The sequence below is a fragment of the Coregonus lavaretus genome (assembly GCF_964263955.1).
Source record: "Coregonus lavaretus genome assembly, chromosome: 7".
NCBI lineage: Eukaryota > Metazoa > Chordata > Actinopteri > Salmoniformes > Salmonidae > Coregonus > Coregonus lavaretus.
The window spans coordinates 24,302,928-24,318,799 of NC_139994.1; the positions used below are offsets into that span (position 1 = coordinate 24,302,928).

Sequence of the window (15,872 nt, forward strand, 5' to 3'; positions counted from 1 at the left end):
GCTATACACCAAGTCACTTGGCTCTGTCATATCCTCACATGGCCTCTCCTATCATTGCTACGCAGACGACACACAACTAATCTTCTCCTTTCCCGCTTCTGATAACCAGGTGGCGAATCGCATCTCTGCATGTCTGGCAGACATATCAGTGTGGATGACGGATCACCACCTCAAGCTGAACCTCGGCAAGACGGAGCTGCTCTTCCTCCCGGGGAAGGACTGCCCGTTCCATGATCTCGCCATCACGGTTGACAACTCCGTTGTGTCCTCCTCCCAGAGTGCAAAAAGCCTTGGCGTGACCCTGGACAACACCCTGTCGTTCTCCGCTAACATCAAGGCGGTGACCCGATCCTGTAGGTTCATGCTCTACAACATTCGGAGAGTACGACCCTGCCTTACACAGGAAGCGGCACAGGTCCTAATCCAGGCACTTGTCATCTCCCGTCTGGATTACTGCAACTCGCTGTTGGCTGGGCTCCCTGCCTGTGCCATTAAACCCCTACAACTCATCCAGAATGCCGCAGCCCGTCTGGTGTTCAACCTTCCCAAGTTCTCTCACGTCACCCCGCTCCTCCGCACACTCCACTGGCTTCCAGTTGAAGCTCGCATCTGCTACAAGACCATGGTGCTTGCCTACGGAGCTGTGAGGGGAACGGCACCTCCGTACCTTCAGGCTCTGATCAGGCTCTGATCAGTCCCTACACCCAAACGAGGGCATTGCGTTCATCCACCTCTGGCCTGCTGGCCCCCCTACCTCTGCCGAAGCACAGTTCCCACTCAGCCCAGTCAAAACTGTTCGCTCTGGCACCCCAATGGTGGAACAAGCTCCCTCACGACGCCAGGACGGCGGAGTCACACACCAGCTTCCGGAGACACTTGAAAACCCACCTCTTTAAGGAATACCTGGGATAGGATAAAGTAATCCTTCTACCCCCCCTTACCCCACCCCCTAAAAAACTGTCTATAAGGTGAATGCACCAATTTGTAAATCGCTCTGGATTAGAGCGTCTGCTAAATGACGTAAATGTAAATGTAAATAACATTCATTTAAAATTAACCCTACAAATAGCACTGTTGGGCAATTTGGAAAGCCATAGTCAATCAATCAACAATATAATAATACTCGTAGGAAAGGTTTTCATCTTTAACTCACAATCTGTGGGTACTATACGATTAGAATGGTTCAAAATTCATGTAAAACCATCACAGCACAGTTGAAAAATATATGGCACATGGAAACCAAAAGAGGGTGGTCTATGGTGATAGGTGGGATGGACTGAGAGTGACTGAGGGGTGGAATTAAAGAGCTCGTGATCAGTAATGGTATTATTGAAAACACTACATACAGCAGGGTTCTTCAATTCCGGTCCTGAAGGGCCGAAACACTTCTGTTTTTTATTTCTACCTGGTAGTTAATTGCACTCACCTGGTGTCCCAGGTCTGAATTAGCCCCTGATTCGAAGGAGAGGATGAAAAACAGAGGTGTTTCGGCCCTCCAGGACCGGAATTTAAGAACCCTGACATACAGTATAATGTATACCGTAGTAAAATCTATGCATGTATGTGTGTATGTATTTGTGTATATACACTAACGGTCAAAGGTTTTAGAACACCTACTCATTCAAGGGTTTTTCTTTATTTTTACTATTTTCTACATTGTAGAAAACTATGAAATACCACATATGGAATCATGTAGTAACCAAAAAAGTGTTAAACAAATCAAAATATACTTTATATTTGAGATTCTTCAAAAGCCACCCTGTGCCTTGATGACAGCTTTGCACACTCTTGGTATTCTCTCATCCAGCTTCACCTGGAATGCTTTTCCAACAGTCTTGAAGTTCCCACATATGTTCCCACATATGCTGAGCACTTGTTGGCTGCTTTTCCTTTGCTCTGCGGTCCGACACATCCCAAACCATCTCAATTGGGTTGAGGTTGGGGGATTGTGGCGGCCAGGTCATCCGATGCAGCACTCCATCACTCTCCTTCTTGGTAAAATAGCCCTTACACAGCCTGGAGGTGTGTTGGGTCATTGTCCAGTTAAAAAACAAATGATAGTCCCACTAAGCCCAAACCAGATGGGATGGCGTATCGCTGCAGAATGCTGTGGTAGCCATGCTGGTTAAGTGTGCCTTGAATTCTAAATAACTCACAGACAGTGTCACCAGCAAAGCACCCCAACACCATAACACCTCCTCCTCCATGCTTTATGGTGGGAAATACACATGCAGAGATCATCCGTTCACCCACACCGCGTCTCACAACGACATGGCGGTTTGAACAAAAAATCTCAATTTTGGACTCCAGACCAAAGGACAAATCTCCACCGGTCTAATGTCCATTGCTCGTGTTTCTTGGCCCAAGCAAGTCTCTTCTTCTTATTGGTGTCCTTTAGTAGTGGTTTCTTTGCAGTAATTCAACCATGAAGGCCTGATTCACACAGTCTCCTCTGAACAGTTGATGTTGAGATGTGTCTGTTACTTGAACTCTGTGAAGCATTTATTTGGGCTGCAATTTCTGAAGCTGGTAACTCTAATGAACATATCCTGTGCAGCAGAGGTAACTCTGGGTTTTCCATTCCCGTGGTGGTCCTCATGAGAGCCAGTTTCATCATAGTGCTTGATGGTCTTTGCGACTGCACTTAAAGAAACTTTCAAAGTTCTTGAAATGTTCCGTATTGACTGACCTTCAAGTCTTAAAGTAATGATGCACTGTCGTTTCTCTTTGCTTATTTGAGCTGTTCTTTCCATCTTCTATATACCCCCTCTACCTTGTCACAACACAACTGATTGGCTCAAACACATTAAGAAGGAAAGAAATTCCACAAATTAAGTTTTAAGAAGTGTCACGACTTCCTCCGAAGCTGCGTCCTCTCCTTGTTCGGGCAGGCTTCGGCGTTCGTCGTCACCAGCCTTCTAGCCGCTGCCGTTCCTCATCTCATCATTCCATTTGTTTTGTCTTGTTTATTACACACACCTGGTTCATATCCCCTCATCAGTACTTGTATAAGTGTTCCCTCTGCCCCCTTGTCCTTGTGTGTGATTGTTTATTGTGAGGAGAGTGTAGCTCGGTTGAGCTCCGTGTATTTTGTATTGCCGGGGTATTTTTCCCCGTGTGCCTGTTTGATTCCAGTGTGCCTGTTTTGCGCGCTGGACTGTTTGACGCATTTCTGCGTAACTCTGTATTCCGGAATAAATTCTGTATTCTGTGATTTACCCTCCTGCACCTGACTCCTTCAAATCACCCATCACAAGAAGGTCCACCTGTTAATTTAAATGCATTCCAGGTGACTACCTCATGAAGCTGGTTGAGAGAATGCCAAGAGTGTGCAAAGCTGTCATCAAGGCAGCTACTACATGATTCCATATGTGTTATTTCATAGTTTTGATGTCTTCACTATTATTTTACATTGACATTTTAGTCATTTAGCAGACGCTCTAATCCAGAGCGATTTACAGATAGAGTGTATACATTTTCATATTGGTCCCCCGTGGGAATCGAACCCACAACCCTGGCGTTGCAAGTGCCATGCTCTACCAACTGAGCTACAATGTAGAAAATAGTACAAATAAAGAAAAACTCTTGAATGAGTAGGTGTGTCCAAACTTTTGACTGGTACTGTTTGTATACAGTATGAACAAAAATATAAACGCAACATGCAACAATTTCATTGATTTTAATGAGTTGGAGTTCGTATGAGTAAATCAGTCAATTGAAATGAATTAATTAGACCCTAATCTATGGATTTCACATGACTGGGAACACAGATATGCATCTGTTGGTCACAGATACCTTAAAAAAAAGGGCCTCACAATGGGCCTCAGGATCTCGTCACTGTATTTTTGTGCATTCAAATTGCCATCGATAAAATGCAATTGTGTTCGTTGTCTGTAGCTTATGCCTGCCCATACCATAACCCCACCACCACCATGGGGCACTTTGTTCACAATGTTGACATCAGCAAACCGCTCGCCCACACAACGCCATAAACGTAGTCTGCGGTTGTGAGGCCGGTTGGGCGTACTGCCAAATTCCTTAAAAATGACGTTTGAGATGGCTTATGGTAGAGAAATTAACAATAAATTATCTGGCAACAGCTCTGGTGGATATTCCTGCAGTCAGTATGCCAATTGCACGCTCCCTCAAAACTTGAGATATCTGTGGCATTGTATTGTGTGACAACACAATTGTCCCCAATACAAGGTGCACCTGTGTAATGACCATGCTGTTTAATCAGTTTCTTGATATGCCACACCTCTGAGGTGGATGGATTATCTTGGCAAAGGAGAAATGCTCACTAAGAGGGATGTAAACAAATTTGTGCACATAATTAGAAAGAAATACGCTTTTTGTGCGCATGGAACATTTCTGGGATCTTTTATTTCAGCTTTCTATAAAGTGTTTGTTTTTAAATATTATTTCATTGTTATTATTATTAGACAATAGTTGACATATAAATGTTGTTAGGCCTACTAAGTATTGTATTGTCTCTTTCATTTGGATACTTGAAAATTAGATGGTGCATCTCAAGAGATTTCATCGTGCAAAATTTCAAATAGGCCTAAATAAATAAATAACAGGTTTTTTAAACTGTTAAAAGGGCGATTAATTGCTCTGGGAGTCAAATAGAAGGTATGCATACCAGAAGGTGTCTATTTCATCCATTGCCATCTATAAAAAGGCTTTCATCTCAGAATGAGGCCTTGAGAGTTGCTGAGTTTTGCATATCTCTTCTGTCAACTCAACCAGAGGCATCATACCCATAGGAGGCACATGGGCACATGCCCCCTCAGATTTGTCCTGTTAAAAAATATATTTTACTATTTTATTTTTTTGTTTTTTGTAATAGGCCTACTACTAGCCACCTAGCAATTTTGAAGTTGGCTTTAGCTAGCCCAGATAGGTTCCCAATCTCCCAACCTCATAACTAGCTACCAAAAAGGAATTTCAGGTTATCAATCAAGTTAGAGTAGCTAGCTTGTCTAACTATCTTAGCTGGTATGCCTGCTGGCAAGGTTGGTAGACTTTAGAAAAGCAAGCAATAACTAAATGTACTGAATAAAACTCACATTCCTTTAAATATTTTACCCAGATTTTAGCAGAGATGCAGAGAATCATATCAGTCAGGAGGATATCTCAAGATGTATGCTTAGATATGCAGAAAAAATGAAAATTCTCCAACTTCTGGACAGAGGACCACCCTCCAGCAGCATATACAGATTTGTGGGGTGCATGACATCCCTGAACTCAACTGTAATGACTCTGTTCATCTTTACATTTTACAGAGTGCAGGATTTTATATATATATATAGCCTATACCATTGTGCATAGACAATAAAGGCATTTAGTGTTGTCTCGAGCGAATTACTCTCTTTTTCTCTCTGCCCAGCAGCGTGATGGTCCTGTGATGCGCTTCCCAGGCATAGAGAGATCCAAATTATTTTCACAACACTTTCCCTGGCTGCCACTGCTCTTGCTCAACAAAAACATTCCTCTGTGTCGTCACAACCTTTGGAGATATTTCAACAAAACTATTTTGTGGTAAGTTGATCTAATTTTCTGAAAGTTTGAAAAGTTTTAGATATATTCCAATGAAGTTAGATCTATAATTGTTTTTTTTAAATATACAAGTAGGAAAGCCTTAAGATAAATAATCCACTTGTTTAGAAAGAAAAATGTAGAGAATTTTTTACTAAAGTAGTAATATGTTGGATGAGTGTGTTGGGGGATGAGTGTGTTTCCCTTTCATAGTTTATTGGCGGAAGCATGACCTTCATCCATATACAATTTTTTTCTCCAAACATTGCTTTTTTGTGTCAGCAATTAGACATTGTTCTTAGGGTGGGCTAGTTACCCCCTAGTATCCTATATGCGGCAGAGCCTCGTGCTGTGGCCTGAGGGACAATATAATCCTGCTATCGACACATAGGCTACGTACGTACAGTGGGGAGAACAAGTATTTGATACACTGCCGATTTTGAAGGTTTTCCTACTTACAAAGCATGTAGAGGTCTATCATTTTTATCATAGGTACACTTCAACTGTGAGAGACGGAATCTAAAACAAAAATCCTGAAAATCACATTGTATGATTTTTAAGTAATTCATTTGCATTTTATTGCATGACATAAGTATTTGATCACCTACCAAACAATAAGAATTCCAGCTCTCACAGACCTGTTAGTTTTTCTTTAAGAAGCCCTCCTGTTCTCCACTCATTACCTGTATTAACTGCACCTGTTTGAACTCGTTACCTGTATAAAAAACACCTGTCCACACACTCAATCAAACAGACTCCAACCTCTCCACAATGGCCAAGACCAGAGAACTGTGTAAGGACATCAGGGATAAAATGGTAGACCTGCACAAGGCTGGGATGAGCTACAGGACAATAGGCAAGCAGCTTGGTGAGAAGGCAACAACTGTTGGCGCAATTATTAGAAAATGGAAGACGTTCAAGATGACGATCAATCACCCTCGGTCTGGGGCTCCATGCAAGATCTCACCTCGTGGGGCATCAATGATCATGAGGAAGGTGAGGGATCAGCCCAGAACTACACGGCAGGACCTGGTCAATGACCTGAAGAGAGCTGGGACCACAGTCTCAAAGAAAACCATTAGTAACACACTACGCCGTCATGGATTAAAAATCCTGCAGTGCACGCAAGGTCCCGCTGCTCAAGCCAGCGCGTCCAGGCCCGTCTGAAATTTGCCAATGACCATCTGGATGATCCAGAGGAGGAATGGGAGAAGGTCATGTGGTCTGATGAGACAAAAATAGAGCTTTTTGGTCTAAACTCCACTCGCCGTGTTTGGAGAAAGAAGAAGGATGAGTACAACCCCAAGAACACCATCCCAACCGTGAAGCATGGAGGTGGAAACATAATTATTTGGGGATGCTTTTCTGCAAAGGGGACAGGACGACTGCACCATATTGAGGGGAGGATGGATGGGGCCATGAATCGCGAGATCTTGGCCAACAACCTCCTTCCCTCAGTAAGAGCATTGAAGATGGGTCGTGGCTGTGTCTTCCAGCATGAAAACGACCCAAAACACACAGCCAGGGCAACTAAGGAGTGGCTCCGTAAGAAGCATCTCAAGGTCCTGGAGTGGCCTAGCCAGTCTCCAGACCTGAACCCAATAGAAAATCTTTGGAGGGAGCTGAAAGTCCGTATTGCCCAGCGACAGCCCCGAAACCAGAAGGTCTGTATGGAGGAGTGGGCCAAAATCCCTGTTGCAGTGTGTGCAAACCTGGTCAAGACATACAGGAAACATATGATCTCTGTAATTGCAAACAAAGGTTTCTGTACCAAATATTAAGTTCTGCTTTTCTGATATATCAAATACTTATGTCATGCAATAAAATGCAAATGAATTACTTAAAAATCATACAATGTGATTTTCTGGAGTCTCTCACAGTTGAAGTGTACCTATGATAAAAATTACAGACCTCTACATGCTTTGTAAGTAGGAAAACCTGCAAAATCGGCAGTGTATCAAATACTTGTTCTCCCCACTGTAGATCAGTGGTGGAAACCTGTGCTTGGCTTTAACTAGGAATGTACAGGCGAGGGGTTCAGAGAACGTACTCAAATGAAAGGATTGCTTTGCCTGTGGGTCACAGTGGGTGGAATTGGAAGGAATTACGATGCATTTCGTTTCCCTAGAAAGTACATTCAAAAAGGCCTTTCTGTAAGACAGTGATGTTTATCATTAGGCCTAAAACATTTTTTAAAGAATCTTTCTTCAACGGTATTGCAAGAGATATATTTTTTTTACACAGAGTGTCTGAATAAAACGAATAATAAGTAACTAAATTGTGATGATGTTGTGTGGAGACCTTTAATTTCTGGTTCATTCACCATCATGAATCATAATTTAATATGCTTGTCCGAATGATTTTCCTCCTATTACTCTCTAGGATAACAGTTTGCCTTCTGAACAGACTCTTTTGTCTGAGGGGAAATGGGAAAATCTGGGTTATAGTAAAAAAATAAGAAAATAAACATTTCAAACAAAAACCTAACCAAACAAAAGCCACAAAAAAATAATTGTAGCCTAATATGGTCTATGATTCACAGTCTATGACCTAGGCTAGATGCCTGGCTGTAAACCTTTATTCTATGCTATGCGAGTTCCTGGCCTGGCTGCTCAACCTTTACGCAGGGAAATACCACACCCAACACTGGGCCAAATTATAATGGAGAAACGTGAAAACACTTTCATAACGACAACATAACTCTGTGGTTATGACACTTGCAGGGAAGCACAGTATCATAAAAACTCTGCTTATATGATTTTTTTTAAAGAAGCTTTAACCAAAATGTCATTATTTTTCTAAAGTCACATTTCAATTGCCTTCACCTGAAACCTGTAGGCTAGTGCTTTAGCGATAAAAAAAAGGAAAGAAATTTGATATGCTTTTTTCTACATTTATTCACCCCTTAAAGACATTCCCTGAAACCTGCAGTGTAATTAAAGAAATTAGATCAGTTGGTTAGTCCTTCAGAATGTGTGAGAAAGATCCTCGGTGTGTGTATGGGTTCAGGGGAACCACCCGCCCATGAAACAACCTCACCCCCAGGGTCATGGGGTATGTGACAGCAGGTCCAGAGCCAGAGAGGGGAGAGTGCAGGGGAGGGGGGAGGGAAGAGAAGTCGAGTCGGCGCCGCGGGGGACTCTGATCTGACTGGACTACATTGTTTTCCCCTTCTCTCACTTCTACTTACCAACTCCTCTCTCAATGACTCTCTAGGCACATCACCGGGCTGGTGTGTGTGTGTGACAGGACAAGACAGGACGGGACAGGACAGGTGTGTTTGTGTCGGTGTGTGTGGTGAAGTGTTGCGATGCGGCTCTTGCTCCTCCATGGTGTGTTTTTCCTCCAGTGTGTGCGGTTCTCCCAGCAGCAGTTTCCTCGGGTCTGTGCCACCGCGGAGGCCCTGCTCTCTAAGGAGTGCTGCCCGGTCTGGGAGGGGGATGGTTCGGCCTGCGGGGCCAGCTCTGGCAGGGGGTTCTGCCGGGACGTGGAGGTATCGGATCTCCCCAACGGGCTGAATTACCCGTTCTCCGGCTTGGACGACAGAGAGAGGTGGCCTCTGGTCTTTTATAACCGGACCTGCCAGTGCGCCTCCAACTACATGGGGTTCAACTGTGGAGAGTGCCAGTTCGGGCTGTTTGGTGCTAACTGCGGGGAGAGGAGAGAGTCCGTGCGGCGGAACGTGTTTCACCTGTCGGCGGCGGAAAGGCGGAAACTCATCTCTTACCTCAACCTGGCCAAGCACACCATCAGCCAGGATTACGTCATAGCCACCGGGACCTACCGGGAGATGAATAACGGGAGCACCCCGCTGTTCTCTGACGTCTCGACCTATGACGTGTTTGTGTGGATGCACTACTATGTCTCGAGGAATGCTCTTCTCGGTGGACCGGGGAATGTCTGGACCGATGTGGACTTCGCCCACTGGGCTCCCGCCTTTCTGCCGTGGCACCGTGTGTACCTGCTGCACTGGGAGCGCGATATCCGGAAGCTGACCGGGGACTTTGAGTTCTCCATCCCGTACTGGGACTGGCGGGACGCGCAGGGCTGTGACATCTGCACCGACGACCTGATGGGCGCCCGGAGCCCGCAAGACCCCAACCTCATCAGCCCTGCTTCAGTGTTCTCTTCTTGGAGGGTGAGACACCTTTCATCCTCTTCATGTCTCTTCCATCCTTTTCCTCTCTCTTTTCTCTTTACCCCTCCTGCCTACCTATTTTCTCCTCCCTTCCTCTCACTCTCACTGTCACCTTGGCATTATTCTTAGTTCACAATAGTCTCCAAAGTGTTGTATTTTAATTTATGGATATGGGGAGTCCTGGAGGGGAGAGGAGGAGGAGAAGAGTCAATTTTAGACTGTACATGCTTCTCAACTCACAAAACATGAATAGACATTTTAATAATTGAACTGTTCTTTATTACTTTTCATGTGATGACTTGAATACTGTGATGATATACTATCATGGTTGAGCTCCCCTGTAGCCTAGATAGGAGGGAGGAGAGGTGGAGGATAGGAGAGGACTGGGGAGAAGAGAGGAGGACAGGACAGGAGAGGAATGGGGAGAGGAGAGGATCGGAGAGGTGGAGAAGAAAGGAGACGTGAGGAGATGAGTAGATAAGAGGAAAAGAGAGGAGAGGACCGGGGAGAGGAGATTGAAGGAGAGGAGAAGAGGGTGGGAAGAGGAGAGGAGGGGGAGGAGAGAGGAGAGGAGAAAAGAAGCGAGGAGAAGAGGGTGGTGATCAGGAGACTGTCTGACTACCTCATGTTTCTGCCAGAGGCCAGAGACTGTCTGACTACCTCATGTTTCTGCCAGAGGCCAGAGACTGTCTGACTACCTCATGTTTCTGCCAGAGGCCATGTTCTGTGATTAGCTCTCTCTCTCTCTCTCTCTCTCTCTCTCTCTCTCTCTCTCTCTCTCTCTCTCTCTCTCTCTCTCTCTCTCTCTCTCTCTCTCTCTCTCTCTCTCTCTCTCTCTCTCTCTCTCTCTCTCTCTCTCTCTCTCTCTCTCTCTCTCTCTCTCTCTCTCTCTCTCTCTCTCTCTCTCTCTCTCTCTCTCTCTCTCTCTGCTGTAGGTGTGTGGGAAAGAAGAGAGGAACCCCAGTATACAGTTCAAGTCTGAAGTTTACATACACTTAGGTTGGAGTCATTAAAACTCGTTTTTCAACCACTCCACAAACTTCTTGTTAACAAACTATTGTTTTGGCAAGTCGGTTAGGACATCTACTTTGTGCATGACACAAGTAATTTTTCGAACAATTGTTTACAGACAGATTATTTCACTTATAATTTACTGAATCACAATTCCAGTGGGTCAGAAATTCACATACACGAAGTTGAATTTGCCTTTAAACAGCTTGGAAAATTCCAGAAAATGATGTCATGGCTTTAGAAGCTTCTAATAGGCTAACTGACATCATTTGAGTCAATTGGAAGTGTACCTGTGGATTTATTTCAAGGCCTACCTTCAAACTCAGTGCCTCTTTGCTTGACATCATGGGAAAATCAAAAGAAATCAGCCAAGAACTCAGAAAAAAGGTTTTGGACCTCCACAAGTCTGGTTGATCCTTGGGAGCAATTTCCAAACGCCTGAAGGTACCACGTTCATCTGTACAAACAATAGTACGCAAGTATAAACACAATGGGACCACGCAGCTGTCATACGGCTCAGGAAGGAGACGCGTTCTGTCTCCTAGAGATGAACGTACTTTGGTGCGAAAAGTGCAAATCAATCCCAGAACAACAGCAAAGGACCTAGTGAAGATGCTGGAGGAAACATGTACAAAAGTATCTATAGCCACAGTAAAACGAGTCCTATATCGACATAAGCTGAAAGGCCGCTCCGTTGCTCCAAAACCGCCATAAAAAAGCCAGACTACGGTTTGCAACTGCACATGGGGACAAAGATTGTACTTTTTGGAGAAATGTCCTCTGGTCTGATGAAACAAAAATAGAACTGTTTGGCCATAATGACCATTGTTATGTTTGGAGGAAAAAGGGGGACGCTTGCAAGCCGAAGAACACCATTCCAACCGTTAAGCACGGGGGTGCTTGGGGGTGTTTTGCTGCAGGAGGGACTGGTGCATTTCACAAAATAGATGGCATCATGAGGAAGAAAGATTATGTGGACATATTGAAGCAACATCTCAAGACATCAGTCAGGAAGTTAAAGCTTGGTCGCAAATGGTCTTCCAAATGGACAATGATCCCAAGCATACTTCCAAAGTTGTGGCAAAATGGCTTAAGGACAACAAAGTTAAGGTATTGGAGTGGCCATCATAAAGCCCTGACCTCAATCCTATAGAAAATGTGTAGGCAGACTGAAAAACCATGTGCGAGCAAGGAGGCCTACAAACCTGACTCAGTTACACAAGCTCTGTCAGGAGGAATGGGCCAAAATTCACCCAACTTATTGTGGGAAGTTTGTGGAAGGCTACCCGAAACGTTTGACCCAAGTTAAACAATTTAAAGGCAATGCTACCAAATACTAATTGAGTGTATGTAAACTTCTGACCCACTGGGAATGTGATGAAATAAATAAAAGCTGAAATAAATCATTCTCTCTACTATTATTCTGACATTTCACATTCTTAAAATAAAGTGGTGATCCTAACTGACCTAAGACAGGGCATTTTTACTAGGATTAAATGTCAGGAATTGTGAAAAACTGAGTTTAAATGTATTTGGCTAAGGTGTATGTAAACTTTCGACTTCAACTGGATATGGGGTTTGGTTATATTACACAATATCATATAGGGGAAAGAAAGTTGTGCCTTAGACTGAGAGGAAGATAAGATACTTTCTAAAAGCGTATTCAGGTTCAACCAGGAATATTGCTGCTGTTTCAGTAAAATAAGCCATGCAGGGTCATAGAGCATCATTATCAGATGTATTACCTTCTACATATCTCCATCACTACTGCTGTCTCTAAGTCTCTGAGTCATATTGAAGTGACTCTTATATAGCTTTTATACTGTGAGTGAGTGAGTGAGTGAGTGAGTGAGTGAGTGAGTGAGTGAGTGAGTGAGTGAGTGAGTGAGTGAGTGAGTGAGTGAGTGTGAGTGTGAGTGTGAGTGTGAGTGTGAGTGTGAGTGTGAGTGTGAGTGTGTGTGGACATGTTTCACTATACTTGTGGGGACCAGAACGAACAAAAGTTTGACCAACTGGGGACATTTTGTTAGTCCCCACAAGGTCTAATGCTATTTCTAGGGAGTTTAGGGTTAAGGTTAGAATTAGTGTTAGGGTTAGAATTAGGTTTAGGGTTAGGGTCAGGAGCTAGGGTTAGTTTTAGCGTTAGGAGCTAGGGTTAAGGTTAGGTTTTGGGGTTAAGGTTAGGGTTAGGGTTAAGGTTAGGGTAAGGGTTAGATTTAGGGTTAGGATTAGGGTTAGGGGTTAGGGAAAATAGGATTTTAAATGGGACTGAATTTTGTGTCCCCACAAGGCTAGTTGTACAAGACAGTGTGTGCGTGTGCGTGTGGTTCAGTGGTGGTTCTGTGCCTGAGATCTGAAGTGTGTTAGCTTCCCAAGTTAAAGAAACTGTCCAGTGTTTCCAGATTTCTATGAAATATGACCTATAATTAAGCAATAAGGCCCTAGGCCTAAGGGCTGTTCTTATGCACAACGGAACGCGGATTGCCCGGATACAGCCCTTAGCCGTGGTATATTGGCCATATACCGTTAACCGCCAAGGTGCCTTGTTGCTATTATAAACTGGTTACCAACGTAATTAGAACAGTAAAAATAAATATTTTGTCATACCTGTGGTATACGGTCTGATATACAACAGCTTTCACCCAATCAGCATTCAGGGTTCGAACCAACCAGTTTAATCTGAGGGAAATAGTTTTCCTTCCAAAAATTGATAATTAAGTATGTTAAGCTTTTCTGTGTTGGAATGGTGTAGGCGTATACCGGTCATAAAAAATATGAATGTGAGTAGACCGCTGATTGGCCAGTTTATCCTCCTCAGGAGGATAACGTCATCCTCTATGAGGAAATAGCATGCATTTTTTAGCATGCATTTCTTAAATGATCTGTTTGAGATGTAAGTTTGAGGTGGGATTTTTGAAGTGTTTTTTCTCCAATTTATGCTTTGGCCACAAATGCAAGCATAGGATGAGTCAACAAAGTAATTTGGGTAAGAGTTAACAGAATATGAACTTTTAAAATTGAGATTTTCACTGGACAGTTACTTTAATGCTTAGGCCTAGGCTTTAGCTCAGCAGGCTACCACAATCATGTGGTATGCAGTCATCCTGATTCAACAGTTTTGTGTGTGTGTGTGTGTGTGTGCGTGTGTAGGTGATGTGTTCGCGGGCAGTAGACTACAGCGTGAGGGGGGTGCTGTGTGACGGTAGCGACGAGGGGCCGTTGCTGCGTAACCCTGGCAACCACAACCGTAACGTGGTTCCACGGTTGCCAACGGCAGCAGAGGTGGAGTTCACGGTCAGTCTCCGTGACTACGACACAGGAGCCATGGACCGCTCCGCTAACTTCAGCTTCAGAAACACAATAGAAGGTCAGTAGGGGTGTATGAGTTATTTGTTTTAGACCTCTAGAAAGTCAGTAGTTCTAGAACACTCTAGAGAGCGTTGTTCTAACCCTAACGCTGGTATTGTATTCTGACCCCTGACCTCTAATCTCTAACCCCTGACCTCTGACCCCTAACCTCTAGGTGTCGGCAGCTCTGTGACAGGCCTGGGTAACAGTGTGGTGATGGGGGTGACATCTAACCGCTGACCTCTATCCCCTGATCTCTAGGTTCCAGCAGCCCTGAGATGGGCCTGGGTAACAGTGTGGGGATGGGGATGACCTCTAACCTCTAACCCCTGACCTTTTACCCCTGACCTATAGGTTTTGGGAACCCTCAGACAGGCCTGGGTAACAGTAGGGTGATGGGGATGCACGCCTCTCTTCACATCTTCATGAATGGCTCCATGTCTTCAGTTCAGGGGTCAGCTAACGACCCTATTTTCCTACTGCACCACGCCTACGTAGACAGGTGAGCACACACACACACACAGGCACACACGCACACACATGCACGCACGCACACACCCACCCACCTAACTCTCCCTCACACACACCCTGTTTCTCTCGCTCTCTCTCTCTCTCTCTCCCCCCCAACACACCCTCTCTCTCTCTCTCCCGTTCTCTCTCTCTCTTACTCTCCTCAACACACACCCTCTCTCTCCAGTATCTATGAGCAGTGGTTGAGGAGACATGCTCCAGAGCAGACCCAATACCCAGAGTTCAATGCTCCCATTGGCCACAACAGGCAGTACCACATGGTGCCCTTCATACCTCTACACAGGAACATAGAATACTTCACCTCCAGCAAAGACCTGGGGTACGAATACTCCTACATGCTCGACTCAGGTAAGTACTGTGTGTGAGGGGCGGTGTGTGTATGTTGTTAGTAATAATATAATAATAATTATTAGTAATATGCATGTTTTAATCGTGAATGCCTGAAGGATTGTTTAGGACTCCTCCTCTCCTCTCCTCTCCTCTCCTCTCCTCTCCTCTCCTCTCCTCTCCTCTCCTCTCCTCTCCTCTCCTCTCCTCTCCTCTCCTCTCCTCTCCTCTCCTCTCCTCTCCTCTCCTCTCCTCTCCTCTCCTCATCCTCTCCTCTATTCTCTTCTCCTCTCATCCCTCTCTCCTCCCCTCCAGATCAGAGGATATCGGAGGTTCTCAGTCCTTACCTGGAGCTGATGATGGAGGCGTGGCCCTGGTTGCTAGGGGCGTTGGTCCTGGGGGCCCTGGTTGCTATGACTGTGGCTGCGGTAGCTGTGACTATGACCCGGGTGTGTTGGGGTGCGTGGCCATGGCAACGCGGGGAGAAGAGTTCAGCGTTCCACCTGCCAGAGAGGGAACCTCTCATCATCAGCAGTGATAGTGATACCCCCAACTACCACACTGTTTAGCCCCAATGTTAACATATAGACTAATATGTTATAAATTGTGTTCTTACACTGGTACAGTTATGCCCTATGAGAGATGTACAACTGCGCATGTGCGAAAATAAAGAAAGGGCATTTTCCCGCGTTCTGGTTGAAACACCAACGATGAACATGTGTGTTTATTCCTCCGTTAAGTAAGCCGGTATTCCTGTCCTGAAGATGACAGCACCAACAGGTTATGGGCCCAGGAGGGAACATGGAAGCCGATGGAATAGATTATGTTTCGACGGAGATGAAAACAACTACGAGTTATGGGAGACGAAGTTTTTGGGACACTTGCGTTTGCTAGGGCTAAAGGCCACCATATTGAGCGTGGATGAAGATGAAGAAGATGGAGAGAAAAATGAAGAAGCCTATGCCGAATTGATACA

General features: G+C 44.7%; 1 protein-coding gene across 1 annotated transcript; it reads left to right on the plus strand.

Moving 5' to 3' along the window:
• Positions 1-8,851: 8,851 nt before the first annotated feature.
• LOC311132444 (tyrosinase-like) lies at positions 8,852-15,465 on the plus strand (the record flags this gene model as incomplete). The annotated part of the gene is made up of 5 exons (XM_084165732.1): positions 8,852-9,679; positions 13,841-14,057; positions 14,393-14,540; positions 14,736-14,917; positions 15,212-15,465. The coding sequence occupies 5 exons, from the start codon at positions 8,852-8,854 to the stop codon at positions 15,463-15,465; spliced, it is 1,629 nt and encodes a 542-aa protein (XP_084021858.1).
• Between the last annotated feature and the right edge of the window lie 407 nt (positions 15,466-15,872).